The 27,591-nt window shown below is 50.1% G+C and overlaps 13 protein-coding genes across 13 annotated transcripts; 9 read left to right on the forward strand and 4 right to left on the reverse strand.

Annotated features, from left to right (window-relative positions):
- Nucleotides 1-112: 112 nt before the first annotated feature.
- SERLADRAFT_434632 (uncharacterized protein) lies at nucleotides 113-1,667 on the reverse strand (the record flags this gene model as incomplete). Its single annotated transcript, XM_007314861.1, has 4 exons — nucleotides 113-755; nucleotides 893-1,217; nucleotides 1,277-1,590; nucleotides 1,663-1,667. 4 exons carry the CDS (start codon nucleotides 1,665-1,667, stop codon nucleotides 113-115), a joined length of 1,287 nt encoding a protein of 428 aa, XP_007314923.1.
- On the reverse strand, nucleotides 1,667-2,238 carry SERLADRAFT_459465 (uncharacterized protein; the record flags this gene model as incomplete). Its single annotated transcript, XM_007314862.1, has 2 exons — nucleotides 1,667-2,084; nucleotides 2,144-2,238. 2 exons carry the CDS (start codon nucleotides 2,210-2,212, stop codon nucleotides 1,851-1,853), a joined length of 303 nt encoding a protein of 100 aa, XP_007314924.1.
- Nucleotides 2,239-2,710: 472 nt separating this feature from the next.
- Nucleotides 2,711-4,854, forward strand: SERLADRAFT_434633 (uncharacterized protein; the record flags this gene model as incomplete). The annotated part of the gene is made up of 5 exons (XM_007314863.1): nucleotides 2,711-2,823; nucleotides 2,925-3,648; nucleotides 3,707-3,806; nucleotides 3,863-4,399; nucleotides 4,481-4,854. 5 exons carry the CDS (start codon nucleotides 2,711-2,713, stop codon nucleotides 4,852-4,854), a joined length of 1,848 nt encoding a protein of 615 aa, XP_007314925.1.
- A 1,352-nt stretch (nucleotides 4,855-6,206) lies between these two features.
- On the forward strand, nucleotides 6,207-6,859 carry SERLADRAFT_434634 (uncharacterized protein; the record flags this gene model as incomplete). Its single annotated transcript, XM_007314864.1, has 2 exons — nucleotides 6,207-6,720; nucleotides 6,774-6,859. 2 exons carry the CDS (start codon nucleotides 6,207-6,209, stop codon nucleotides 6,857-6,859), a joined length of 600 nt encoding a protein of 199 aa, XP_007314926.1.
- A 197-nt stretch (nucleotides 6,860-7,056) lies between these two features.
- Nucleotides 7,057-7,392, forward strand: SERLADRAFT_434635 (uncharacterized protein; the record flags this gene model as incomplete). Its single annotated transcript, XM_007314865.1, has 1 exon — nucleotides 7,057-7,392. One exon carries the CDS (start codon nucleotides 7,057-7,059, stop codon nucleotides 7,390-7,392), a length of 336 nt encoding a protein of 111 aa, XP_007314927.1.
- A 512-nt stretch (nucleotides 7,393-7,904) lies between these two features.
- On the reverse strand, nucleotides 7,905-8,785 carry SERLADRAFT_459467 (uncharacterized protein; the record flags this gene model as incomplete). The annotated part of the gene is given in 3 exon segments (XM_007314866.1): nucleotides 7,905-7,953; nucleotides 7,973-8,631; nucleotides 8,701-8,785. Coding segments are annotated over 2 exon segments (216 nt in total), but the record flags the coding sequence as incomplete, so codon positions are not given.
- A 1,194-nt stretch (nucleotides 8,786-9,979) lies between these two features.
- SERLADRAFT_343291 (uncharacterized protein) lies at nucleotides 9,980-10,423 on the forward strand (the record flags this gene model as incomplete). The annotated part of the gene is made up of 3 exons (XM_007314867.1): nucleotides 9,980-10,102; nucleotides 10,162-10,232; nucleotides 10,288-10,423. Coding segments are annotated over 3 exons (330 nt in total), but the record flags the coding sequence as incomplete, so codon positions are not given.
- Nucleotides 10,424-11,221: 798 nt separating this feature from the next.
- On the forward strand, nucleotides 11,222-11,371 carry SERLADRAFT_340946 (uncharacterized protein; the record flags this gene model as incomplete). The annotated part of the gene is made up of 1 exon (XM_007314868.1): nucleotides 11,222-11,371. A coding segment is annotated over one exon (150 nt), but the record flags the coding sequence as incomplete, so codon positions are not given.
- Nucleotides 11,372-12,101: 730 nt separating this feature from the next.
- Nucleotides 12,102-12,921, forward strand: SERLADRAFT_459468 (uncharacterized protein; the record flags this gene model as incomplete). The annotated part of the gene is made up of 1 exon (XM_007314869.1): nucleotides 12,102-12,921. A coding segment is annotated over one exon (459 nt), but the record flags the coding sequence as incomplete, so codon positions are not given.
- Nucleotides 12,922-14,013: 1,092 nt separating this feature from the next.
- SERLADRAFT_459473 (uncharacterized protein) lies at nucleotides 14,014-16,659 on the forward strand (the record flags this gene model as incomplete). The annotated part of the gene is made up of 4 exons (XM_007314870.1): nucleotides 14,014-14,103; nucleotides 14,161-14,177; nucleotides 14,239-15,435; nucleotides 15,463-16,659. 3 exons carry the CDS (start codon nucleotides 14,077-14,079, stop codon nucleotides 14,693-14,695), a joined length of 501 nt encoding a protein of 166 aa, XP_007314932.1.
- A 1,143-nt stretch (nucleotides 16,660-17,802) lies between these two features.
- On the forward strand, nucleotides 17,803-18,320 carry SERLADRAFT_459474 (uncharacterized protein; the record flags this gene model as incomplete). The annotated part of the gene is made up of 1 exon (XM_007314871.1): nucleotides 17,803-18,320. One exon carries the CDS (start codon nucleotides 18,005-18,007, stop codon nucleotides 18,158-18,160), a length of 156 nt encoding a protein of 51 aa, XP_007314933.1.
- A 3,377-nt stretch (nucleotides 18,321-21,697) lies between these two features.
- On the forward strand, nucleotides 21,698-22,058 carry SERLADRAFT_380782 (uncharacterized protein; the record flags this gene model as incomplete). The annotated part of the gene is made up of 1 exon (XM_007314872.1): nucleotides 21,698-22,058. A coding segment is annotated over one exon (256 nt), but the record flags the coding sequence as incomplete, so codon positions are not given.
- Nucleotides 22,059-22,725: 667 nt separating this feature from the next.
- Nucleotides 22,726-27,553, reverse strand: SERLADRAFT_446144 (glycosyltransferase family 35 protein; the record flags this gene model as incomplete). Its single annotated transcript, XM_007314873.1, has 29 exons — nucleotides 22,726-22,829; nucleotides 22,881-23,367; nucleotides 23,424-23,506; nucleotides 23,568-23,626; nucleotides 23,680-23,830; nucleotides 23,890-23,937; nucleotides 24,001-24,223; nucleotides 24,292-24,308; nucleotides 24,364-24,454; nucleotides 24,510-24,542; nucleotides 24,594-24,611; nucleotides 24,663-24,893; nucleotides 24,947-24,972; nucleotides 25,022-25,044; nucleotides 25,092-25,156; nucleotides 25,207-25,235; nucleotides 25,292-25,336; nucleotides 25,393-25,452; nucleotides 25,508-25,521; nucleotides 25,735-25,784; nucleotides 25,838-25,963; nucleotides 26,013-26,035; nucleotides 26,092-26,202; nucleotides 26,260-26,343; nucleotides 26,399-26,503; nucleotides 26,560-27,049; nucleotides 27,103-27,227; nucleotides 27,299-27,391; nucleotides 27,446-27,553. 28 exons carry the CDS (start codon nucleotides 27,507-27,509, stop codon nucleotides 23,287-23,289), a joined length of 2,568 nt encoding a protein of 855 aa, XP_007314935.1.
- Nucleotides 27,554-27,591: the final 38 nt, after the last annotated feature.

Raw genomic sequence — 27,591 nt, forward strand, 5'->3', positions numbered from 1 at the left:
AATCGAAGAAGGGGATATCATGTCAAACTAAGAAATGGGAACTGAAGACAATACGTACCAATAGATATCCCTCATCGTTGGTCACCGTCCAGCGGTAACACTAGAGGTAAATTTAGTGTCCCTCCGTAGGGTGTGAAGTGGTACTGTGACGTGATGAATCTAATGGAACTAGCATCACCAGCGAAGATCGAACAGGATATACTGCTAGAGTGGGGTGGGCTTCATGACTCTCCCTTTCATCCACCAATGGGTCATCATGCGAAACAAGTTCTGTAGGCCCAGGTGGCGGCGAAGTCGCCATAGCCTCACCGAATGGCGGAGGCGTCTGAGTGGCCCCCTCTTCATTGCCCCCTTCTCCGTGCAATTGCGATTGCGGGGGGGTGGGGGGAGGGTGGTCCGCGTACGACCCGTCATTGTCAGCTTGTCGTGGAGTATACGAGGGCGTGGAAGGTGTGGGAAGTGAATCCAGTTGGGTACTCAGGGGGTCGTATGGCGGAGGAGGCGGTAAAGTGCCGGGGAAATAGCGCGGGATGAAAGGCACTGGGCCGTGCATTCGGTCGGATTGGCCGTGATATAGTGATTGTTCCCCCAACTCTTCCTCTTCCTGTTCCTCCAAGCCTCGTCGCTTTGATAGCCTTCGTCGCCTGTAAAGGTTGAATGCCAGCCCAACACTGAGTACGAAGAGTACACCAGCGGTTGCACCTATTGCAACAGCAAATGTGGCTCCCTTGCTAGAATTACCGGAGGACATTGGGCTGTGGGACAAAAAGCTTGAATATCAAAATGCATCCAATGAGAGAGAGAGAGAGAGAGAAAATGAACAAATACATATTACATAGGAAGCGTGAACCATGACAAACTGAAAGAAGAATGGAGTGGGATTGAGACGCACTCGACATTGTTTGATCTTGGCATGATGTTCTGAGAATGATCGGACGTCACAAGGACACCAGCAATGGGACGTTCTTCGGTATACACCGCATAGTCGAAGAAAAACACAGAGCCGCGACCAACGTCGACGCGTAAAGAGTGGAACCGGTTTTCAAGACCACTTCTGCTGACTATAGCGACATTGTGCGTGACTCCAGCAGCAAATCTCGACCCATCATGGATATAACGCCCAGCATAAACGTCGTCCAGGGAATAGGTAAGGTTCACCAAAGACGATGGGGAGGTGTTACCCAAAGGCAGACTTGAATATAGGTAAACTGCCGAGCCTACAAGGTCAAAGAAAGATGTCAACTTCGTAACCTGCTCAAAAGTATAAGAAAACAACCAGTGAAATTGAATTCGACCGTGACAGGTACGTCGGCCGAGTTGATGTCCTCATGATACTCTGCAAGAGGCAGTGACGGGGCGTTCATGATATAGTGCCACGTTCCATGATATGCCAGCTCAGCTGCCCTTTGAATTGATCGGGACGACGTAGTACTCGAATGCCACAAAGCCTGTGGTTTGTACACAAAGGGGCCATTATCATCGACAGTGATATTGATTGATTCCGCTTGCACTGCGGGAATTTGAATGCCATAGCCGGAGCAAACACAGACGACGACAAGAGCAACCGTAGTAAACGGATTTCGTGAAAACCTATGAGAAAAGTGAAAGATGGTTTGTACCATTTCTTGGCCAACAATTACTTGACCGGAGCATGGTGCTCACCTCATTGGGAGAAAGGTAAAAGAGAAAGAGAAGAGTTGAAAGAGAGAGAAAAGGGAAGGTAAAGGAGAGGCCGGGGAGGAGGACTTGAGCTGTCAGCGTGTGAGTGCTACATAAAGGTTAAGATAAGAGGGTATACGGTAAGGTTTGTGGAAAGATCAAACAAGGATCCACTGGATTGGTCGGGAGTATTACATCGCAGAAGCCTCGGGCAGAGAGATGTCATACGATTTTTTTGACGGGATCCCCTTCGTGTGATAGTCCAGCTGCACTCGATTGGACGAGTGCATGATCCCGGTAAGTTGGAGAGCTGGGTTTAGATGGCATTGGGTGCGAAAGAACTCCAAGACATATGTAACGACACATATTTCTGGTGAAACCAGCGTATGGGATTTGGGAGAGATAACGCACCAAAATTCCAGGATGAGCTTTATAGAAACCGAGCCATTCTCAGTGTATACTAGCCATACAAGGTTCGAGCTTTGACCTTATCCTTATGGAATCCGTAGATAACTGACGACAGTATTGGCCAACAGAAGCTAGTTATGCACATTTCGCATGGATGGATGCTTCGTTATGCAACAGGCTGAAGTCACGTCGTCGGTTCAGTCATGGTGCCGGCCCGGTGCGTGCCACGCTACCGGCATCCTGCGAACCCGCGAATGTGGCAACCGAGCTTGTCTTCGTATTCCAGGCTTCCACAGGTCTGTTTCGAAAACAGTCTCAGATTCAAGAGATTCTCAATCAATACTGTATTCTAGGTTATCAGCGATCTACAAGTCATCGCCAGTCAACGGCTCTGGCTTGCTCACCCAAGTCACAGCTATCCTGGTTTTCTTTTAGCCCATTGCTCGGTTATATTTGCATCAGTACCGCCTGTGAGCTTGTTGGTCTATCTTTAATGTGTTATCTGCGGGCTTATGCCAGACTGCACTACTCTTGTTGTTCACTTCGCCAGTCACAAGGTTTACACGATCCGTCCAAAACCTTATCCTGGGCATCCTTGTTCAATCGACGTATTAAACTCTGATCTTGAGACGCGCGCCTGTTCATGGCCCTTCGACGATACACCGGATCCGTAGATGGCACCATTCCCATACCCGCTCTCCTCTATAATGACGAAGAACTCTTGGCATCCCAAGAGAATATAGGAATTTACAGCGGGTAAGTATTTACTATACATCTTATACCCGACGTCATCCCTTTGGCACCTTCTTTTCATCTACCACTCATATCGACATGGCATCTCCTCAATGAATAACCAGTCTTCAGAAATCTCCAGATCACCAGGCAGGGAGTGTGCACGTAACATCCCATCGACTTTTCTATGTCGATTCTCACAAGGCATCTTCCCGCTCATTCGCCATGGATCTCTCGCATGTAACCCGAACCGATCATTATGCGGGATTGTTCACGTCTTCCCCCAAACTCACCCTTTACCTCGCCGCCAGTAACTACCCAAGTTCATCAGCCAATTCGAGGAATGAGCCTGCAAATGTATTCGAGAGCTGGGAATGCGAGGTTTGCAGCTACCGCAATCCTCCTGGATTGAGTCCTGCGGCAGCCAACGTGTGTGCGCTGTGCGGAGTGCCCCGAAGTGCAGTGCCGGCGCCAACATCTCGTGCTCCTTTCCCTGCAAAGCAGCTCTCTTCATCTCTTCCAGCCTCTTCGTTGTCTTCTACAACCTCCTCGGCTACGTCATCACCAGCGCCGCCTATCGCTAGTGATCTCGTTGCCTGCTCTGCATGCACGTTCCTCAATCACACATCTCTGCGAATTTGCGAAATATGCAATACGCCACTACCTCGACCGGCCATCGATGCACGAAAAAGCATGAAGTCGGCACCATCTTCCCGTCCGATCTCACCAGCCCTGTCGGAGGATGGCAACGACCCCATGCAACATATCCTGAAACTCAGCTTTCGCAAAGGCGGCGATAAAGCCTTCTACGCCGTGCTCAAACGTGCACTTAAATCTCAGGCATGGGAGGTGAGTATTGAGTGAATCTTACAGAAAATATAATATGCTGAAATATCATGCGTAATAGGGCAAGGGCATAGGGAAGAATGCGAGACGTGGATCTGTCACACGTGGTTCTATGACACCTGAAGCAGCCTCTGGGCCTGTTGTCCGTCGCACTGGGATAGGTAAGGGCCCTCCTTCTGCCAAGAAAGTGTCACTTTGCTGAATGAACCGCCAAAAGATGGAATTTTGCGCACCGTGGAGACTTCTGCACAAAATTCGGAGAGTGACCTATCCAATGCCTTGCAAGATCTCGAGGCTCTGATGGTCAAAGCCAAAGATCTAGTTCATCTTGCCGCAGAGCTCAACGAGAAGCTAACGGCATCTTCGACCATCACCACACAACCGCCGCGAGCGCCTACCGCATCCCCTTTCTCCTCGTCGTACTCCTCGACGTCAACGCCAGCGCCTTCAAATGCGCCCCTATTTTCGACAACGACGTTGGTTCCGTCTACAGAACCGGAGGAAGCAGCGTTTATCAGATCCTCGCTATCTCAGCTCGGCTTACAAATGTCGAATGCCCCTGTCACCATGGATATGATTAGAGATGAGCGAAGTTGGATTGAGGAGCTCGCACGCGAACTTGCGGGGGTACTGCAAGGCTCTGCGGACGGTCTCGCCGGAAATAAAACGGGCAAGTTTATTGGCATCATGAAAGAGCGGGGTATAGTAGCATTAGACGAAGTGTGGGGTGGGTGGAACCGAGCGAGGGGAGTCGGTATGTGACTTTTTTTTTTTTTTTTCAACAACTCCAATGAGAATCATCACGTTGCTTATGGTGGGATACCGAACGCCGCAGCATTGATCCCGCCTTCCACGTTTTTACAAACCCTCCCACACCTCCCTGCCTACACGTCCCCACCCATCCGCAGCAGAGTGTTCAAGTCAGGTTTGTCCGTCTTGCACACACCGCCGTACACCCACGCTGCCTTTGCCTCACGCCTTGTGGGAACGCTGGTGATGGCAGGGCCACAGACCGGCGCGCAGATTGCCCAAGAAGAGAACATCACGATGGGGTTGGCGGGGGACATGATCGTGGCTGTTGAGGCGGATGGAGAGATATGCAGAGATGACGAAGGCGCGAGCATCAAGGGAGGAGGGAGTGGAAGCGGGGTTGAAGTGCGGTGGTGGGTCAACATATTTCGGGATTACATGTGGGATGGACAAGATTGATGTGGGTACCCGGAATGTCATGATGCGGGAGGACGTGTGCGCATACATACCCCAATGCATCGCCATACATGCTCAAAATCTTAGATCGTATCCCTGAACTGCCCGTCAAGATGAGAAGGAAAGAAGTTTAAAATAATAATAATAAGAAAGCTGGAAGAGATAAACCAATCACGAGGCTCTACCGTTTGATGCGGGAGGGTGCTGCGGGCGCGATCGAACGGAATGGCTGTTGCGCAAACCGAATGAGGTACTAACTATAAAGAAGAAGTTGTGACTTGGATACGAGGAAACGACAGAAAGCAGAACAAGGTCTCGAGGGCTTACGATGCCTGACGAAGCGGTGCCTACTGCGACTATTATCTATTGACCACTCAACTCCCTGATGGGGCTTCTCGCGTATCGCGTACTGGACGCCCTCGCCGACGGTTCGCGAATGCTCGGCTAGATGGGCTTCCCTCGGAATAGGTCGATCAAGATGCAAGATGCAAGATGCAAGATGGAAAGAAGGTGCCATCACCATTCACAGGATCCAGGAGTAGGGGGGTAGGGACGATCATATCAGATTAAAAAGATCAACTCCCTCAACAACAAAAAAAGTCGATCTATGGTGCCTCGATGGCGGACAGACCTCAACGTTGCTCCGAGTCGGTGGTGGTTGCCTGTGCAAGAAAACATGGCCTCGAGTCGCCCAGTATCAATCGGGTACGTCGCCGCCAAACAAAATAGACAGATTTGGGTTTTTCACCGAGCCTTGATCTCCAGGAAGGATACCAGTTGGGTCGAATCAGGGTCGGCCTAGCCACGATCGCGGCGCAAAGTGTGGTAGTACACCCCCCCCCCACCCACCCTGCAAATCAGGATCCCACGTCAGGACTGCTCCTGTATCTGGGGCCCGCCAATGGACTAGTGGGAGTTTTCGAGTCAACGATCCCGGTTTCCTGCTGCTGCCCATACTTGCGATGGAATTGCATCCACCTGAACGTATGCCAAGAGTGGTCCAGGTGGGATAACAAGCTGCCTGGAGACGTGCCATACTCGTTTGATCCACTCGGGTTGCCAGTGGTCGGGTTGGCTCTGTGTTGCGCAGTGCGCATCACAGGGCCACGCCGCGGTGTCAAACAAAAGCCCTATTCTTCACTCGTTCTATGCCGAGCTAACGTAAAAAAAAAGATTTTTAAAAAAACAAGAGCGGGTGAGATGCTGTGAGATGGAGTTCATTATACGATACCGATTCACAACTCTTATGCTTTGACATCACCAGTCGCCTTGCACGATGTCTTAACCCCACTGGTAATAGCCATGTGTCTTGAGCTTGATAATTGATTCAGATGGCAGGGAGATCATCCCGAATGATGCAGTCGCTAACGGACAGGTTGCGGACCCACCAGCCAGCCAATGAGTCACGCCGCCGCCACGCCTGCGAATTGCAAAAACTGAAGAGTCAGGACCCGCCGCGGCAGGGCCCCATCAGCTCAGCAAAGTATAGTATCTCTGCAGCCATATACCAGCGTTTGATACCACCTCGTGCCGTGCTGCACCTACGACGGGTACCAGCGCCCCCATGTGCCCCCATGTGCTCCCTGAAGCCTCAAAGACGCTCACCTGAGAGTTCGCCTGGACCGAAGCTCGCCGCACCTCCACTATCCGAGAAAGCTCAGGGCCTCGCTGGGCATGTCAACGCAAGCGCACGATCCGCACGACGAACGCGGTTTTTCCATCTCGCAGCGCCCCGAAGCGCCCGCCAGGCCTCCGTTCGCCGGCATATGTATATAATACTAACGCCATCGTCGTCCTTGATCCCACATGTACAAAAGGCTGTAACGGAGGACGTTGAACGGGCTCTTTTCCACCGCGTCCAAAGTCGCGGTGTGACGCGCATGACTTCAACTTGAAAAAAAAAAAAAAAAAAAAAAAAAAAGGCGCTATTCGATGCCCTCCTGACCATGCAAGCGAAGGGAATACCGACGATATCGCAAATACCGGTAGGGATCTCGCAGAACGTTGAATGCTTCGCTCGTCTATAGGGGCTTGGGTTCGGTGCGTCCGCTGGTACGCATCGGCCGATTCCTGCAAACTTTCGACATACGTCCAGCGAACACGTTTTACCCCCACTCTCTATCCGAGCCCGGGGCCCCTCCGTATGTCAAAAAGAAAAAACAAATACTGTTCTGTTACTGTACAGTACACAACCAAAAACCGCCCATGGATGCGCGCTCGGGATATCGGACCGAGATCCGTCTCGAATCTCAACGAACGAGCGAACGAAAGGGAAGGAAGACGCAGACGTGGGCCTTTTTGGGCTGCAACCTGCTGTCACGACGGGGCGCACAGCCTCTTCCCACTTTTGCCAATCTCCCCGCATCCGCATCTTACTTCTCTCTCCGTTCTCGACGGTTTGGGCCCATCTATCGTGCGTTTTCCGTTAGCACCGGGCTGTGCTGGTTCCGCCGCTCCAACGACGCTCCCCCCCCCAAAGTGGGATTCGAAGTGGGGGGTGCCGCCGGCGTGGCCGGAAAGATCGTTTCATATAGGCAATGACGGGTGCACGAACGTCAACTCTACGTCTTTCAACGTAAGGAGTATATTCCGATTCGCAAGAAGTGAGTGTTACCAATACAATAAACCTCTCGTTCTCGCTAGACTATCAATGGCCATATACCCAAGGACCAAAGCCTCACTATCGATCACCAGTGACCAGGCATTCGGGCATCGTCATAGTCATCATTGGGTGCACGTGAGCAGAGCATTAGGTACGCCGAGTGTTCACTTCGGTTTATTTGCAGTCCCGTGTATAGCACTTGATGAACGTTCATGAGCACACAACAGCCACTCCCTCTTCAATGTCGTGAAGCTACTACGTCGTAACTACGTACATGTCTCTGGAACTCACCGACCCATGGCATTGACATATGTCTTCACCATCTCGCCATCGGGCATCTTTGGATCTCGTCACAGCCACCCACGGGTACATTTACATCTACATTCTCCACACTCGTTTGCAAATGGGACGGACGGTGAGGACGTGTCGGCTGATGTCGCCATGTATTCCAGTCCCCATTCCGTTTCCGTTTTCTCTCCCCATATGATTGTCTTGGTGTTGATGAAGTGGTGGCTGTGGTGGAAGACTTGGACGTCGTGCACTCGCTTGCGGAGGCGCGCCATTCAGTCCCGATGACTGGTATTTTTATAGGGCCGAAACCTCCTTTCAAACTCTGTGCTGGATGACTGAAGATCAACGACTGAACATCTTTCCGAGGTCGTCGAGAGGGGGGCAACGGAACACGCTGGGCGTTTAGTCGACTTGGATTTGATTCGTGATGATCGCGTCCAAGTCAAGGAGACGGAGGGGATGACGAGGGGAAAGCGTGAGTGTGGCGCTGATCAAGGTGATTGGACGAGGGATAGGCGGTGTGCTGTTGCCAGGTCTGCCTGTCTACGCACTGGGATCAGGAACAGATAGACATGAATGGGTCGGAGCTTGAAGGATTGTCGTGGATGGTATTTTTGTATAGTGACCGAATAGAATGGTGTGCTGAGCATCGGTGAGATGGATTGAAGAAATGCATGATGAAAGTTGACAAGGTGGTTTCACGGGGGGGGTTTCGACGCGAAGCTCCCGCGAGTGTAGTGTGATAGTTAGGGGTAATTAATTATCTATAGGTCGGAGCCTTTGAGCGTAGTGCCACAGAAAAGAAGACGCATGTTGTGGAAAGCAATCTGGACGAATCTTGATAGAGCGGATTCGGTGATCCGAATTGGGAAGTTGTTTGTCCGGTGCTGACAGCAAGTCCGTGGTGTGAGCAGGCAAGGGAGGGATCAAAGAAGATAGTGTGAATGGTGACATACATACTAACTGCGGGATTTGTAAGATAGTGATGAGATCAAGAAGGGAGGGATGGGTGTCGATGAGGTGGGTGGTATTTCCGAGCGTGGAGGCAGTGCATCTACTGCTGATTGTGACGGAATATGTGACACAGCCAGAGTTACGAGAATCAGAAGGCTTAGCAGCATCGCCTGAAAGAGCGGACTGATAGACGCCACGGCCCGTTGACTCCTGTTTCTCCAGCCACCGGCACCTCGGCAGGCACGCGTCTTCCACGCGATCCCAGCCAACGCCGGAGCCATAACTCCTTCCGTCTCCCTTTGGATCTCGCTCAATTCACCATCTCTCCCGCATCATCTCTTATTTTTCTTTCCTATATTACCCTTCGGCCCACCCAAATACAGCGCCGTCTTTCTTATATATCTTTATCATCCGCTAATCCACCCCTTCTCGACACTTCCTCTCCGGACGCCTTTCTGCCTTGCTCTCCATCCTTCCTCCTCCCCACAGCGTATCTCTCCACCTCTCTTTCTTTTCCTCGCTCATCTTCGCCCCCTCCAGCTCCTCCAAGTCACCCCCTCCATCCCCCCATCCGTCTTTCCTTACCACCAGCGCACAACCATCATGGATCAATCTCCCTACCACTCCATCTCCCACTTCGCACCTTACCCCAACTCACACCCTACCTACATCTCCTCCTCCTCCTCTGCTGCCTCCTCTCCCCACTCCTCACTTAACGACTCCCTCAACTCCGCTCCCTCCTCACAACACCCTCTCCCCTACGACATCCACTATGCCAAACAACCACGCTCAGATCCTGCCCTCCAGGTCACATCTGCTGTGCCTGCCCCCCACGAGGACGATGTAGACTATCCTGCAAATCCCTCTCACTTCCACTACTCCTATCCTTTCCATCAACAGCATCCACATCACCCACAATCCACGCAGCCACATCGCGATTCCATGTCAATCACTCCCCGTTTCAACCCCTCAGCTCTGGGTCTCGCCATGTGCAAGGGTCTCAGCAGGCCACTCACTGTCCACGAAGACGAAAAACTCGCCTATCTCGACCGTCTCAAGTTCTTCCTTGCCACTGCTCCGTCGCAATGGGACACGTCACCTGCCTCTAATAACACATCCTCCTCATCGCCTTCAGCCCTCTCGTCCTCCAATCCCTCAACCACCCATTCCTCCTCACACCATCCCGCTCTCAATCGGTTCCTACTTCCCACCTCCGAATACGTGTCCTGCGTCCTATGGTCCGGACTCTACCACATCACCGGTACCGATATCGTCAGAGCATTGGTCTTTAGATTCGAGGCCTTTGGCAGGCCTGTCAGGAATATGAAAAAGTTCGAGGAGGGTGTTTTCAGTGACCTCCGGAACTTGAAGCCTGGTGTTGACGCATGCCTTGAAGAACCCAAGGTATTTATCAATGTCTCTGACCCGTTTTGCCCTCTTCATATTTTTTTTTCCCTCTCCAGTCGCCATTTTTGGATCTCTTGTTCAAATACCAATGTATCCGTACGCAAAAAAAACAGAAGGTGTTTTATTGGTCGGTAGTCTTTCTATCAACAAATCACATTTTTCTCAACAAGTGCCACCTCTAGGTTCTCCGTTCCTCATGACCGACTTTTCCTAGATGCTCTTGAACGTGATTTGAAGCGTGAGAAAATTGGCCTAGAGCCTACCACAGTTGTTACCGGAGAACCCGCCCTGTCCTTCACGTACGACCCTAAAAGGAGCTTGTACGAGCAGTTCAGCAAAGCGCAGGGCGCACGTGAGGGAGAGGACGAACTCGAGGTGGCAATCCGAAGGGCGGACGAGGCTGCGGGTGTCCGCGGTACCGGCGGTACCATGTTGATGGATGTGGGGCACACTCGACCGGCCAGGTCAGAACAGAACCTGATGGATGGCCTGCGCCGCTCTAGCCTTCATAATGACGGCATGGCAGTGAACTCCCTCCCTCCAGCACTCCAAGGCCCCAACACCCCCTTCTTCTCATTCTCTATTTTTGAAGGCTCTCCCACGTACAAACAACGCCGCAAAAAATTAGTGAACAAATCAGCCCATAGTCTGCTCGGCGCCTCGGCTGTCGACGGCCGACACTCTTCTGACGAGGCTGGCCATAGTCAAGACGAAAGTTCGGTCGATATGGGCATTGGCTACGGGCCTCATGATGGTGGAATGACGGCGTCCGACATGTTCTATTCACAAGCCAGGGGTCAGCAGGGATCGGCTAATATGAATGAGCGAATGAAGGAGAGGCGAAAGAAAGAATTATTACAGGCTCACCAACCCAGCACGATCCCATCTCAGGGACCCTTGATCGGCGCAGGTTCGGTTGCAGATCAGCACCTGAATGGATCTACTCGGCCAAATGATCCTTTGGCGCAAGCGAGTTCCTATGGCCCTTCGTCTGGACCTTTTCCTTCGACCGACTTCTCTCAGCCTTTGCACCCCATGAATAGCGTACTTCCTCCACAACTGCCATTTCATGCCGAGGTTTCGCCTACGGCAGGAGACGTGGCCGTCACATCGAAAGCCTTTGTGTGCCCCTTGTTTTCTTGCGGCAGACTCTTCAAACGGATGGAACATCTGAAGCGTCATCTGCGCACTCACACCATGGAAAAGCCGTATCAATGCCATCTGTGCCAGAAGCATTTTTCCAGATCTGACAACCTGAATCAACATCTGCGAACCCATTCGAGGTCTGATATCGGAGATGTAGCCATTTCTGGCGAGATCCAAGACCATGGAGACGCCGAGAGCGAGGACCTAGACTCTGCTCTTGCGTCTCTAGGGTATGTCAACGGCGTCGACAACATCTCAGATATTCAGCTGTGCGAGGTGGAAGTGTCAGGGTTGGTGCAAGATGTGCAGGGCGACGAGGAGGGACTCGTGTCTGCTACCGGATCTACGCGTGGTACTAGTCTTGCTTTTAGCGAGAGGACGAACGATGCTTATTTCAATTCTGAAATGTCAGGTATCGTCGTACCGTCGCAATTCCCAGCAGGCGTCAATGCGGGCAGCAACTACTCCAATTCCGACCCTTCTTTGGGTATGGGAATGCAGTGGACGCCTACTCGCGCCAGTCCTGCCCAGACGTCTTCCATCGCGAACTCGCATGGCGGCTACACATCGCTCACTTCATCGCCTGCCAACTACATGCACTCGCTGCCTGCCTCCTATCCGTCAGACGAATACATGTCCTCGCTCTCTGCCCCGTCGCACAGACAGGCATTCGAACAGTCCGCATCATTTCACACCGGACATATATCAGGTCCCGGGCCCATTAGGCGGCACAGGAGTATGACGCCGTCGTTGATGAGGAACCTTGATCGGGGGCGCACGCCGTCGTTGGTTTCTAACCGTGGGTTCCATCCGTATGCACCGTCCACCAGCTCTTTGGGCTCGCAGTCAAGGTCGAGTTCCAGTCATTCCAGCCCATCTGGCCTTTCGGTCCCGCTCGACGCTCAACACCTGACTTCTCATTCCAGTCGTCCCAATTCGACGCAGCCTCGAGCGGTGTCAGGCGGCCAGTTGCCCGTGCAGATGCGTCAGTCCATCGACGTTGACCAGGTGAACGCGAGTGGGGTGTATGCTGGCAACATGCCGTCGGCCGGGAACGATTCGTTTTCGATGTATCGCACCGAGTCTCCCGACAACTATGGCACCAGCTCGATACCGGCACCGTTCTCATCTGAGCCTATATACGGCAAGTCGAACTCTCTCGATCACAACCACGCGCTGTATAACTTGGGGATGAGTGGTGCGCCACATAATGCGTACAACCCCCCGGCGGCGGTCGACTCGAGCTCGTTTTCGGCTCCGCTCGCCACTCATCATCTTACCTATTAAATTTCGATCCTTGCTATCCACCATCCTCGAAAATAATCTATCCAATTTGTTACCTGCAATTCAAACTCGCTATCGTATCCGTGCATTAATCACCTCTCCCACGTCCTTTGCTACCCATGGGGTGCGGACGCTATTGTATCAATTTGTATCAAATCCATCGTATTCGCTGTTGGTTGCCATCATCGTATCGGTATGCTTCGTGTTCATAATAAGCCTGTTTTGTCGCTTTTCCTTTCTCTCTCTCTATTTTGGCGTGTTCAACGCCGCTCATGGATGCGCGAGCGCATCCTCTCTTTATCTATCGCTTCGTTCTAAGCTACCTTTAGTTCTAATATTTCTATCATCTTTTTCTTTTTTTCTTGCAGTCCTAATGACCGTAGCTCTGCCTTTTCCCTACTCCACCCTCTGTTTCTATTACACCGAGTCATGTATACGTGACGCGCCTGTAGCTTCTTTTTGTGTTGGGAATTTATTAATAATCAAACGCCCACTTTGACCCCTCATGACGACGGGACGCCGGGGGATGGCGAGTGCGGCGCACTTTGAGCACCGAAGCGGTGAGATCTGACGGCTGGAGGGTGTGCGAACGATGTCGGCTAGGTGTGGTGGTGGTGGTGGGGGGGGGGTATTTGGATCGGGTGAGGATCGTACCGCAGCGCAGCGCTGGGGAGCACCGCCGATAAACAGAAAGAGACGTGATCTCACCGCCACTGAGCTATCTCCAACGAGTCCCGAAATCTGACGGCACATGTTGATATCACACCCCCTCCGGTTCTTCTGTAGATAATGATGAAAGGAAAGGGGGGGGGATCTACCAATGACCGATGCGGTTCACTTTTTTAGAAAGGATGTTGGCATCGGGGTGGTGTATCCCGAGGTTTCGCGGGAAGGCCTAGCTAGGTTCGGATTCTAGAGCGTTGTTTCTTTTTTCGGCTGCTTTGATGGAGTCTTGGGAAGGGGAAAGGGGGGAGGGGCTGTTATTTATATGACAGCGCCCATGCATCATCTTAACAGATAGAAGCCCGCCATTGCCTTCGGGATTATGGCTTATGGCTTAGGGCTTGGATGGTCGGTGCCGCCGGTGGAAGGACCCGTCAGCATATCATGTATGGTCGATGCATCTCATCACACGTCTCGGTGGCCATCGAGTACACCGGAAAGTCTGGAAATCCCGGTCGGTGCTGTTTCCGAGTCATCCATTAGGCATAGGAGGGGGGACGTATTGGATGTATGGGTACTGGCTCCGTTTTTGTTTTTGATTTTTTGATTCTGTTTACCCCCGGGGAAAGAGTATATGGAGATGAGGTGCGGCTGATTTGTATCTGTGTCTCTGATCTCTGGAGACTCGGGAGTGCTGAAGCCATAGCGATGATGGTTTGGTGGGCTGAATACAATGCTTGCCTTTTATGGTCGGTATTGGTCAGCCATCCGCGGTTGCGAGTGCACAGTCGCCGTGTCAGACCGTTGGGCTGCACGAGACGGTCTTCCCGACACTCATACCTTCTAACAGAATTTTTAATCCCCTCAAGGCAAAATAAATGTTTTCTGCATTCAAGCGTTCATTGGTGCATATTTCTTTTTCCGTAATGCTATCCTCTCAAGTCTGATTCTCGTCATTGCAGCCTCAAGTGTCCATATTGTGCGTTTCGCCGTGCTCAGCCTCCCAAGACGAGTATCGACGTTACTGACGATTTCCGTAGTCACAATCCCTCTTCTCCGCCCTCTGTGAAAGCTCTATCCGTTCTGAGGTCCTCGCTGTCCTTGCCCTATCCGTCCACCAAGCCATCGTCTCCCCCGCTGCAGTTTGACTTGGAGGTCGTGGAGTCGGCGCCGACGGCAGACCAGCTGTCTATCATACTGTCCTATCTCCCGTCTTCGAAGTCGTCATCGCCGCCGCCTGCGCTTTCTGCCTTCTTCTCATCGCACCCCACCGCGCCGTCCCCGTCTGAACGGCCCCAAAGCGCCGATGGCCTCGTCCGACTTGTCTCGCAGAACCCTAGTGCCTTCAGATGGCCTGTGGTCGTGGACTGGACGGGGGGGAGGGCGAGTATAGGCGATGTTGAAGGGGTCGGTCGGATCTTGGAGGCTATAAGGCAGAGGAGGGACGGAGAGGTCGAGGATGAGGCGGGGCATCAGCCCAAGGGGTGGTTCTCCTGAGTGCGACGAAAACCGAAAGGGGGCGGTGGGCACGTAGGCGCCCAATATCCCTTTTGATAATCATTACGTATCGTTATCTCATCCGCATCATCGTGTTTCCTTCGCTGATAGTCTGTAACACCTTGTCAGTTTCTGGGTTAGCGAGAAGGGGGAAAAGATTATTATTGTCTTGGGGGTGTTTCCGCCTGATGCGTAGGTTCGTTGTGGCAGAGTCGTGCATTGGGGCTTTGCTGGGGCCCAGAGCTGCGTCAGTGTCAGAGTCGATTGGGGATTGGTGCTTTGCGTCTTCACCGTGATCTGCAGTGGCGAGTCGGGTCCCTCACGGAAGTCTAGCCGGTTGCAGCTAGCATACGTTCAGTGTTTTGAATCTTAACATTCGTTGATGGCTTCACAAGTTGAAATAATAAGTGTTTTAAACAACAAAACTAAATGGATCACCGAGGGGCCTAAACTAGTGCTGCAAGTACCGTCACAGTTATCGTACAACAGAAACTCTGTCAGAAAGTATATCCACACACAAGAAGCCATCAAAAGAAGTGACCTGCTAGATTATTGGCTCCGTCGAAACACCAAGAAGATACATAAGGGGGGTTTACTCTTGTCCACTACAGAATCCACTCCGCATAATGATCCGCTCCCAACTAGCTTGACCCGGAATTTGATGCATCCGCAGCGGAGGGGGTTGGAGAGCCCTGCACAGGAGTATTGGGAGCTGCATCTGCCCGGGGCGTCGTCGCCGAGACAGCCTGTGGAGTGGTGCTGTCACCAGGTGCAACGTTTGTAGGGCCCACATCCTGGGTCGAAGCAACTGAGCCACCAGTTGTAACACTTGTAGGGCTAACATCCTGGCTTGAAGCACCACCACCTGAGCTGCCTATCGGTTGCCCACCACCACCAGTACTGGTACCCCCTGATCCATATGTGTTACCACCGCCAGAATCACTCGAGCTCGAGCTCGAGGTAGTGGACGCTACAGCACTGCTATGATGTTTCCCCACCGTCCCACCCACCGCACCCCCAACGACTGCTCCAATGATCACGATAACGACGACAACTATAGTGACGATGCCTGCCGTGGTCCTCCAGAACGGCAGACGTTTCTTGGAAGAAGGAGAGGGGGACGAGTTCCTCTCTTGGAATTTTTCTTGTGAGCTAAGGATTGGAACGTTGGGACGGGGCGTCGTTGAGCTGATGGGAGGTGTGGCATTGGCGACGTGTGTAGAGCGTGATCGTTGAGGCCTCCGTTCATCAAGTAAATCGATGTTGTACCCTTCCTAAAAACATCCATTCGAGTACTGTTATCAGCCCTATACCATCTTTTTTGATGCAGCCAAATTTCCAGCCCAGACTGACCTGCAGCTGTGCCCGAGTCGCCGCCGGGGCCTCGTCAAGCAAATTTTGGTCGTAGCCTCTAGGTGGAGCGGACATGGTGGATGTGGAGGTCGTTGCCGTGTGGACTCGGAGAACGTATGGTGTGAGCTGGAGTGAGCTAAGCTTTCGCTGTTGGTGTCTGCCCACGGTGGTCCATCAAGCACTGGCAGGCGCTTTTCATGTACAGCCTCCTTGCACTGGAAAACAAATCCCGAAATTGCAGTCTTACTCGTTTCGGACGGTACCGTGACCACGCGGAATGATCAGCGCTTGATGGTACTGTACAAGAGAGAGCATTGCAGGAAGTGTGCTTATAGAATGTAGGAAAAGTGCACGGTGCACTGGACGTCTTCGAGGAGCTTGATGATGGGAAATTAAGGGGGTTCTTACGGGCACTAGACTATGGCAGCATGTTCTTTGCAGTGGGAAGCGCTCATCGGTCAGCATAATTACAGCATCACCTCGACGCACGGACGAGGGAGCGTTAGAAGCTGAAATACTATGGGGTTGAGATACGACAGCACAAAATTAGGTACATGACGAAGCAAGATGATGCAGAACCAAAAATAAATGTTCAAGGACGCTGCAGCATTGTATTTTTTGTAACCGAATCATGGGGAGGCTAGGAACGTCCGAGACTCGTGCATGGATCACCTAAAGCCGATAGTAGGATGGTATAGGGATAGACTTGTTCTTTTATAGCGACCAATGAGTATTGTTCGGACGCGTCTTAGGTGAGTGGTGGTAATGCGAGTGTTCTGATGTATACTTGTTAAGTATTAGTCTAATCCAAGTCAGTGGTAAGTAAACGTTGTGTCAAGAAGCAAAAAAAAACTGCGCACTCTTGATATGATTCAACCTAATCAATACTATTCACCGGAGGGAGACGGACATAGCTCTGGCACACAGATTCGCTCCTTCGTTTTCGGGATCTTCGATATGTCGATGGTAACCCGTACCGGTCGCACGTATGCTGTGTTACAGAGCTTATCGCTGTTGGTCGTACGTAGGGGTCTCGGTGACGTGAACGCAGAATGCAAAACTTGTGGCGATAAATCCTCCGTCGAACGTTCCAGGACGTTTAGTCAATGACAACGAATGCTCTTTAAGGTTTCCCACAATAAAAGGCTGATGCAAGAAGGTTCACTGATGTAGATGTCCACAATCTTGAAACGAAGAAGAGTTCAGTGATGCATTCTTCTTCAGATGTCAGAATGAAGCATATTCCTGAACTGGTAGGTTCTGATTTGTCTCCATTTGGTATTAGTGTCGCGCTTCCTTCTCTTGGCCCGTATCTTCTTTGTACAAGGAGGTGGTCTCGAAACGAATTACCTGCCGGACCGTGTTTCGTCTCGAGTCCAAAGCCGACGAATGTGTATTGCAACGTCATTATATCAGGTAAAACTGTCGATTGATCACTGATGGATTGTATGATGTTTCACGATGAAAAAAAAAAATGGTTGATGTCAAATCTGTGCTGGTGCTGAAAGCAAGAAAGAGTTAGAGCGAGAGTTATCCATATGATGAGTCGATGACAAACCTGTATGGGGCTGATTTCAAAAACCAATTGTAAGAGTTCCATTGTGGTGACCACCTGTCTTTCCCCTTTCTCACCAGATTTCCTTGAAGTCGTCTGCCAACCGACACTCCGGCGTCTCTGATCGGCACTAGGTGAAGTCCACCTGGACCATTTTTCGAGTCCTCAAGATTATGAAGTCGAGCTTGGGTAGCTGCAGACCTGATTTATACCTGTATCCGACCTGTACTGAAACAGAACGGGTTCCGTTCGAAAGAGTGTGAACATTCAGCCCACTCACGACGTTAGGGGGAGGGTCTTTGTGCGACGCAGATGTACACCACGTGTAAAATGCCCAAATCTAAGGGGCTACTGAAATCGAGCTTCGCCACGGACTCAAAAAGTGGCTGAAGACTTGCGATATGTCGATGGTAGTACCGTGCCAGTGGTTTGTACGCTGCGTGGGTTTGTTCGCCGCTGGTAGGGGATATAGAACTGGCAGGTTAAGATTCCATTGGACGTTCTTGGATCATTTTGGTGAATCCATGATAGATGTTCAGACTAAAGGAGGTCACTGATGTTGATTTTTGAATTGAAAGAAGATATCGATGGTGATTTATTCGTCATGTGAGAACATCCAAGGCTTGCCAGAGTGAAAAGGATGTCCGTATCGCGGCCCAGGAAGTACAGAAAGTCCAGGTCTGGGATGTGGTGACTCCTGAATAAAATGACGGCAGCGGGGTTCGAACGGAGGTATTGCGGAGGTATATTTTCTGTGGTATATCGCGCGGCAGCCACGAGTTGCCGCCACGAACCTGATCTCGTTCCATCTGAGAGAACACAGAAACACGTTTTGTTCTTCGCAGCTGTCCCCGTCAAATCATCCATCGTGGCTCCCTAGGCTATCTTTTACTCGTATGTTTTGCTCCATCATGTCGCTATATGCGCGCGGTAATAACAATAACGATAATGCAGGTCATTTCGGCTCTCTGACTCTTTCTCCAGGTCACGCCATGCCCTCGTTTTTCAATAAAGTATTCGGACGTAAAAAACACGACGACAAGGATGCCTCGCGTTCTACACAGCCAACGTCCGATCCTTCCTTGCTTGATGGGCGCTACGAGGCTGTCTCGCCATCTGTCTCGCCATCCGCAACCAACTTCGTCGATTTAGCCTCGTCCTCCAAGGAGAAAGACAAGGATGGCCCATTTTCTCTTTTCAGGCCTAAATCTCGCGTTGGCTCGCCTGGAAACTCGCAGAAACGTGCAAACGAACTGCCCCACTTGTCGCTGAATTTACCTGGTCCGAAGGAAAACACCGAATCGCGTGCGCTCGGTATAGTCTTTGAGGCTGATCCTGAAAGTCAGGCCATCCTGGACGACGCTGTCATTGCTGCAAAGAGACTGACCCCGCTAGAAGCTCTCATTTTGGTACGAGCATGCTCTCAGGCCATCACAGAACGTGGTATGTTCCCATGCCAGCGATTCACCTTTAATATATTTTTTGACCTCTCGCCTTAGGTTTGGAAACCCTTGGTATCATGCACCCTCACTGGTATTCTGCCTCGCCAGACATTCAACGACGACTTATTTCTCTCTTTATTCATTCATTGGCTCCTAAAAGCCGTATAACCACGCTCTCTCCAACACCAACCTCGCCCGCCTCGGCCTTCGAGTCCGAGCTCAACTACACTCGGTCCCCCCACGACGTTGCCTCTGTCCTCAGATGGGGTCTCCGCCATCTCAAGCTTGAGGGAAGTACTTTCGGTAAAGACTCTGTCGAATGGTCTTGGTACAAAACTTTCTTTGAGGCTGAGCGTGACTCTTCGTATCCTCCCACGGCTTTTTCAGACATATTATTACCCCAGCTACCTGCTGCTCATGTCGAACTACTCGTCGCTGTCCTCGAAGTGATTTCTTCTCTCGCAGCACATGCTGAGGCAAATAGTATTTCGGGTAGCAAGCTTACAAAGTTCCTTGGTCTATGGATGCTAACCGTCACTAGGTTTGAAGATACAGACGACTGGGCCCAATTCTATCAGCGCTGGGAGCGGGCAGCTCGTATCTTTGAACATCTATTTTTGGCTCGGGTTAGGTTAGCATACTGCCATGTAAATATGTACTTTCAGTTCATCAAATTTCCGTTTTTAGACAGGAAACCATCAACCATCGCCTTCCCACTCGATTACAGGAACTAGTTCGCCAATACCCTTACCTTGTTGGCTCGCCTTCGACAGATGATGGCCTTCTATCGCGTCCTCGATTCTCAACGCGTCCGTATGATGCCCTTTTTGTTCGCGTCGACACTGGACTATCAGATTCTGCAAAGAAACCTAAGCAGCACCCTGTGCGTCTCATCCTTGATGCTTTCAAGGCGGGGGCAGAGTCTAGCACCGGTGAGCATGTTGATTTGTGGACCAAGATCAAGAAAGCAGCCACAGAGTCTCCTGACGCCCCGTCATCATCGGATTTCCCCCAACTCACTCGCATTTTTGTCGACGAGACCATCCAACTGCTGTCATTGGTCCCTGCTGACAGCATGGAAGCGGTTTCGCCCACCACAGGAATGCTCTCCTCGCCTATCATACGCATTGTCTCTCCGACAAGGAGACGTTCGTCTTCTCTGAGCAAACTCGTTGAACAGAAAGGTGTTAATGGCAAGCACCTCAGAAACGGATCGGCTTCGCCATCTCCCAACACCCCCGGACCTGCCATCGTCACTGATTGGGCACATTTCTCGACGAGCGGCTTTGGTGAGACGGCTGTCGGACAACCTCTCGCGGCAACCCTCCTCGACAAAGACCTCGAGGTCACTCAGCCACCCGTAGTACGAAAATCATCGAGCAAAAAGCGACCCACTCCTCGCAGATCTTCAGTTGACACCCCTACTGCAACCTCGCCGGAAACATCACCCCAAGAACCTGAAGTTCTGCTCTCTAAGCTCAGCTCTGTGCATATGGTCCAGATAGACGAAGCCTTTATCGATTTCTGGAGCGACGCGGTTGTGGACCCTATTTCTGTTGGTTGGCCGACTTTTGTAATCTGTAAATTGAAGCCTCTTGCGGGCGTTGAGAACGGTTCTGGACATCCGATCGAGTGGGTTGTCATCGAACAAGCATACAGTCGGCCATCACAGCTCCGCCCTTCGTCTCCTGATTCTGTCAAAGGAAGGACGTCGTCCCCGAAACCATCTCTGAGGTCTGATATCTCAGGCTTGCGCATGACCTCCACGCTGGCTGCAGCGAGGAAGCGATTCAGTTTCTTTGAGAAGACCACCTCGTCTCCCGCAGAGCGAACTGCAGTGCGCAGGAAGGCCGTGAAATCGCCCAATGTTGGTGAACTTGGGGAAATTCTGGCTGAAGAAGAGGAGAAACCGGAAGTCTCGCCTGCCTCTGAATCTGGAAAGGGTGAAGAGAAGAAGGGTCTTGGTATTGCTGGCGTTGCTAGTGCTGTGGTTGCTACTGGAGCTGCTGGTAGTGCTGCTTTCGTGGCTGCTGACGCTGCAGACAAGCCCGTCCAGGAGGCAGAGCCACAACCTGTATCTGCGACGTCGGATGCTCCGGAAAAGAAGGATGAGACGGCTCCTGAACCTCAACAGGACAGTGTTACTACTCTCGTCGTTGAAGAGCCCAGACACGAGATCGTAGAAGACGTCCAACAGTCTGTTTCGCCTGTTTCGGAGCCGGAAAATACCCAACAAACGCCTTCTTTGCCCGTACTCGGCGTTGCATCTGACGCTGCAGAAGGAACTCAGTCTGAAGTTCTTACTGAGGCAACTCCGGTTGTGGACATTGATTCAGTGGCTAGTGCTGAGGCTGCGACACCTATCAAACCCGTGGAATCTGCACCAGAGAACGGGAACGGGAATGGAAATGGACACGTAGAAGAAGAAGTTCAGTCCGAAGCTCCCACGGAAGAGGCTGCTGTAGTTGTGGACGTCAGTTCAGTCCCAACTGATGAAACTGATGCGCCCATACAATCTGTAGACTCTACTGAGACTGAGTCGACTGCTCTTCCTGAACCGGGAAATGAAGACAGTCAATCTGAAGCTCCCACTGAACCTCAGCAACCAGCCGAATTCACCGTCAGCGGTGAGAGTGCTCATCCCTCCGAACTCGCCGACGTCGATGATGCTGCCGAACCCGAACAGCCTGCAGTAGAGGATGAGGTCCTACCATCTACAGCTGATGTTGAGCCAGCCAATATCGAGGTTACTTCGCCCGAGGAGTCCGTCAAATCTACCGTTGACGATCTTGTGGAACCCATCTCCGACTTATCTCAGTCAGATGTTGCTCGTGCAGAAGCTGTGTCGGCTGCATCTACGGAGGAGATTCTCTCGCAAGAAGCAGCAGATCCAGAAGACATGTCTGTTGTTGATGATGAACGTGCTGTGCTCCCGGATACTGTCGCTCACGATAGCACGCATGTTCCGCTGACGATAGAGCCAGAGGTCACCCAGGAACCCGGATCTACCGAACCAGTCGAGGCAGTAGAACGGGAATTGGATATGACGCCATCTGCTAAGGAATTTGATGTTGACCAGACAAACGTTGCGGCTATGTCGGACGCAAGGATAGACGATCAAATTATTCCCTCGGTCTCCGAACATGAGATGGAAGTGGGTCCATCTGTTAGTGGCTCTGAAGCTGCTATGCCCGTGGAAAGTTTTACTGAACCTTCAGCGGAGGAACCGGAGGTGCAACACTCCGATCGTGATGATTCACAAGATGTTGTAGGAGATGCGGATGCCGTCTCCGAACCTATACAAAGCGAGCAACTATCAAAGGATGAAGAAGACGTTTCGAAAGAACAAAAGCTAATCCACGACCCTCATTATTCTGCTGAGCCTGCTGTAGCTGCAGAACCCGAAGTAGCTGATGTGAATGAAGCAGTAGGAATTCCTGTGGAGTCGGCTACAACCACTATTCCTGAGACCACACCTGAGCCACCTGCAGATGATAGCGTAGGCATTGATGCTGAGGAACCCGTTGCAGTGGAGAAGCTCGATGATACTTCCGTGGAGGCTGAAGGTACGTTGCGCTTTTTTTTTTATCATGAAGTCTGTTCAACGAACCTAACGGACCGACTGTAGTTGAACACCAAACAGATGAAATCACAAACACGGAGGATACCAATATTTTGACGGACAATGATCAGACTCTGGAAAATGCACCAGTTGAAGATGTTTCTGAAGCGCCTGCGACTTCAGAGGAGGACGTTGTGGAATCACATTCAGCTCCGGCAGATGGTTAGTGGACGTTATCTTATCTGCTGACGATCCCCTGTTAATTCTACCCAGAGGTCGAATCACCTGTTGCAAAGACGGAGTCTGAAGCGAATGCAGCCCCCGAAGATGCTTCTGAGCAGACTTCTTCACTATAGCTGAAATGCACTTCGTTGTATACCCTTTGATCTATTTCAGTTGGATGCACATCCTCAAGCTAGTACTTATTTCTTTTGTCGACTAAGCTTCAGATGAGCTTAGGTTTATATTCGTTAACATTACCATCATTTCATTTTTTACATTCACCACGTATGCATTCATATTGCTCCTTAATTTTTTATAACTTCATGGCCATTTTTTTTGCACATGAGATTTTCATACCGATACCACGATAACCCAACCACCATCATACCTTTCGTCAGATCGCCTCTGCTATCCCCTCGCTATTTCGATCGTACACTTCCCGTGGAAAATTGAATAATTACTGAACCTTCGTACTCTCGATGTTCCAATACTCTTGTGCGTAATCCTGGATGGCCCTATCGGAGCTGAATTTGCCCATCTGGAAGCCATACAGATAAAACATTGATTGATGGAAGTAGAGAAGCTGAGGATTACCTTAGCTGTAGTTCTGATGCTCTTCTTGACCCATTCTGTTTGATCTTTATAGGCTTCTTCAACCAACCTGAGAGCCTGGATATCTGCATTACAAAGTAAGGAAACCCAACAACAAATTCATCCTTTGTCATTTTGCTAGCTCACATGAATCAAAGTCATCAGTTACGAGGTAGTGATCACCGTGACGGATGGTATCGAGTAACCTTCGGGCGCAATGTCAGCACATCTTCTACGGAGGAAGCGCACAATAGCTCACGGGTTGTAAATACTACCATCACCAAAGAGTCCAGACGAAACCTGGTCAAGTACATTCGCTAATGCGGGCGACTTCTCCTCGACCGCGACAGGGTGGTGGATATGCTGGAAGCGGATATCTTCAACGCTTGAACTCAAATGACCAAAAAAGACTTTCTCATCCACTTATTAGCGACAAAATATCGAATTCTCAGTAAAGAATGCGACATACAAACATTTTGTTCTCCAACTTCTTCAGCGATTTCGATATTGGCGCCATCTCCAGACGATTTTGTTGCATCAATAACCAGCTCAGTGACCAATCATTATAGCTAGAACGTACCAACAGTCCCCACCAGTAATCCTCCATTCAAACAAAACTTCATATTTGAAGTCCCAGATGCCTCCGTGCCAGCAGTGGAAATGTGCTGACTGATGTCCGATGCTGGAATCAAAAGCTCTGCAAGGCTAACAGAATAATCAGGTAAAAAGAACACATTCAAGAGATCTTTCGTGTCTGGATCAGCATTGACAACATGAGCGACATTGACAATCAGCCGGATGGTCTTCAGAAAATGCACCACAGTAAGTTGAGGTCAATGCCCTTTTGTAAGCAGAGGCATGTTTCACTGACCAACTTTGCGATGTAATCTAGAAGGACGTCATTAAAATTTAGAGCAGGTCGTAGTGATGTCATTAGACTCACATCCTGGTGCTGCTTTTCCAGCAAAAAATACGTTACGAGGAGTCACCGTCTTTCTTTCCTCAGCTGTCATCTTTTTGAGCGAGAGATAGCGCTGCGAATACAAACAATGTAAATGTAAGCATACAGTCTCAAAGACAAAGACTTACATGGATGACCCCAAGAATGTTCATAGTTTGACGCTACAGAACTATGGATCAGTAAATATGTTATAAGACTCTGTCGGCACTGACCTTGTACTCGTGTAATCGCTAAATAGGAATTGTTAGGCGGTATCAGAGAATAGTTTGATAGAGACACACCTTGATCTGCACATCGAACATAGCATCTTTATTCACAGTAAACCCCAAGTTGGCCCGGACATAGCGTGCTAGCCTTGCTTTGTTAGCGTGTTTTATCGTAGCCCACTCCAGCCTGAAATTCTCATCTTCGACATGATCAAGAAGACCTTTGAGCTTATAGAGATCTTTCAACCAGACCGTTTTGGGAAGTTTGAGGGTGTCTGTGATGAGGTCGCTGAGTGTTGGATTACACTAAAAAGCATAATATTACGAGCGATAACTACATGATTTATATCCGAACATACCTGATCGAGCCACCTCCGGGGAGTAACTAGAAAACGGAAATTAGTATTAGATGATTTTACATCCCGTACACTTACTTCCATTCGTAACGTTGCCAAATCTGGGAACGTCAATTTCAAGTCTAATTTTTTGGTGAAGCGAACTTACTTGCTAATCCCAAAGTATTCTACAAAGTCCTTCAATATGGTAGTCCTGACAAGCTCGCTGTGTAGCTAATCGTGTCCTGTCAGCCCCCTGAATAAGCTGATAAGAAATGTTTTACCTCGGCAACACCGTTCACTTTGTGACTTCCTATTCAATTCAATCAGGCTTAGGAAATGCAGTGTGTTCATATTATAAGTGCTCACCTATGCATGCCAGATGCGCCATTCGTATATTCTGAGGTACTCCCTCTAAGAGACGTAACATATCAACTGTCTGCAAGTTGGTATAGGACTAGAGACTGTACCTTCTATCAAAGACATTCTCGCCAATCTTTCCCTGTCCCCAGGGAATTTCCTTTCCACGGCTATTCATGATACAATACATTAGCGTTTGTCTAGTTTATAAGACGTGCTACTTACATTGTAAAAATAGCCTATGAAAACGAAAGTTAATAATGAACACTCGTACGCACAAGCCAAGCTCACATGTTCTATACAGTAGACAGTTAGGGGATCGTAAGTCATCACATTCTAAACATCTGAATGACTTACAATATCAAAAATGATTTGCATATGCCTAAAACAGGGTTAGTATAATGCGACGACGACGAGAAATACTAGTTATCACTAGAGGTATAGATACGTACCTCGGTAATAAATGTTCCATCAGAGGAACCGGCCATTTCTCGAGTGCTTCCTATAATAAGTTATAGTACGTTCGACTGTAGTTCAATAAACGAAACAACCTACAGGCAGCACAGTATGATTAGTAAAAAAGAACGTGTTGGTAACAATATTCCAAGCTGCATCCCAAGTGACATCCTCCTCATCGATCAGTATACGCATGAGTTCGGGAATTGCAAGGGTTGGGTGAGTCTTATTAGAGGTATTAGGAATAATTCCGCGGAAAAAATATTTATCTTACATCATTCAACTGAATAGCAACATCTAAAATAAAAATAAAAGCTGAGTATCTTTACTGGGGTGCGCATGTCTTTACTCACAATCAGGGAATTCTGAGATGCTCTTGCCTGTGTTCTTGAATCGACGGATGATGTCCGCCAAACTGGCAGCTGTCCAGAAGTACTGTTGCTTCAAACGCAGTTCTTTGCCGACTGGTGTATCGTAAGCCCTGCAGTCTTAAATAATATTAGACGAGAAGAAATACGAACAAGTGGTATGATCGTCAGGATATAGAACTGAAGTTATCGCTTCGGCACTGTTGGAGGACTCCACCGCACGTACATAATCGCCAGCTGAAATTGACATATATAAATGTAGGCAACACATATAAACGTGATTTCTGCACACCATTGAAACTATTGAGATCGAACCCTCTCTTTGGTGTACTCTCCCATAACCTGAGGTTATTCGTGGTCCTAGTATCACAACCGGGAATCATGCAGTCAAACGCAACTCAAGTACATGAAGGTCAGTTCGCGGCCTATTGAAGAGGGTGGGTGAGCATATACCTGCAACAACCTCTTGTCCGCCTGCCCATACTGCACGACCACTGCCATCAGTGAATCTGTCCGAGTTCCCATAGAATCTGACCTCGTACGTAACATCTAGACGGGGTAACTCCCAAGGGTTGGAATGTTCCAACCATGGATCAGGCGCTTCCAGTTGCTGCCCCTCGGGCGAGATGAGTTGTTTGAAGATACCATATTTATAACGCAGGCCATAGCCCCACACCGGAAGCTCTTGCGACGCGGACGAGTCGAGGTAGCATGCTGCAAGTCGGCCAAGACCGCCATTTCCAAGACCAGCGTCGCGTTCTTCTTCAAGGATACCTTCCAAGCTGAAACCAAGTTTATCGATACCCGCGGTGTATTTTTCCTTTAGACCAAGATTGAGTAGAGCGTTGTCAAGTGCTCGGCCCATGAGGAATTCGAGAGAAAGATAATAGGCACGTTTTCCGGTCTTGCGAGTATAGTGCAGTTGTGTATCATTCCAGTTAATCTGACCATAGTGATAAGAATGCCGTAATGCAACAGGAAGAACATACTATGCACAATTAAGTTATCTCGAACTGACAAGGCTGCAGCTTGATAGGCTCCTAGGTAATCCAAGTTGTGAGCCTGACGACCCAAAGAGGTTTGTGCATGATTCACAAAGGACTTCGTGATAGAGGGAACGTCTGTAGCAAAAGGTTAGGGCCACAAAGCATCAATACAGGTCGAGTCTTTTTTTTGGTCAGGGGGGACGCACCGGTGTCGAGTTTTCGCAGCCCATCTTTCCAAGTTTTCTCGTCACCTCTTGGCCATTTTTCCTTTCCAGATGCATCCCTTTCAGGAAGATACCCTGAAAATATAATCGATAAATATTGCAACCGCACCCACAGCAGAATGATTTCACCTGTCAGGGACCGGGGGCGCATTGCAGGCCTCCCAATGGTGCTTGGATCAGTTACAGAAGTCATATTTATCAGTTGCGTTTCCTATCGCCGCTACTGCGGGAATGATTGTGCAAGGTCAAAGGTGATGGGTTTGACTTATATACTC

The sequence above is a fragment of the Serpula lacrymans genome (genome assembly GCF_000218685.1).
Source record: "Serpula lacrymans var. lacrymans S7.9 unplaced genomic scaffold SERLAscaffold_3, whole genome shotgun sequence".
Classification (NCBI taxonomy): Eukaryota; Fungi; Basidiomycota; class Agaricomycetes; order Boletales; family Serpulaceae; genus Serpula; species Serpula lacrymans.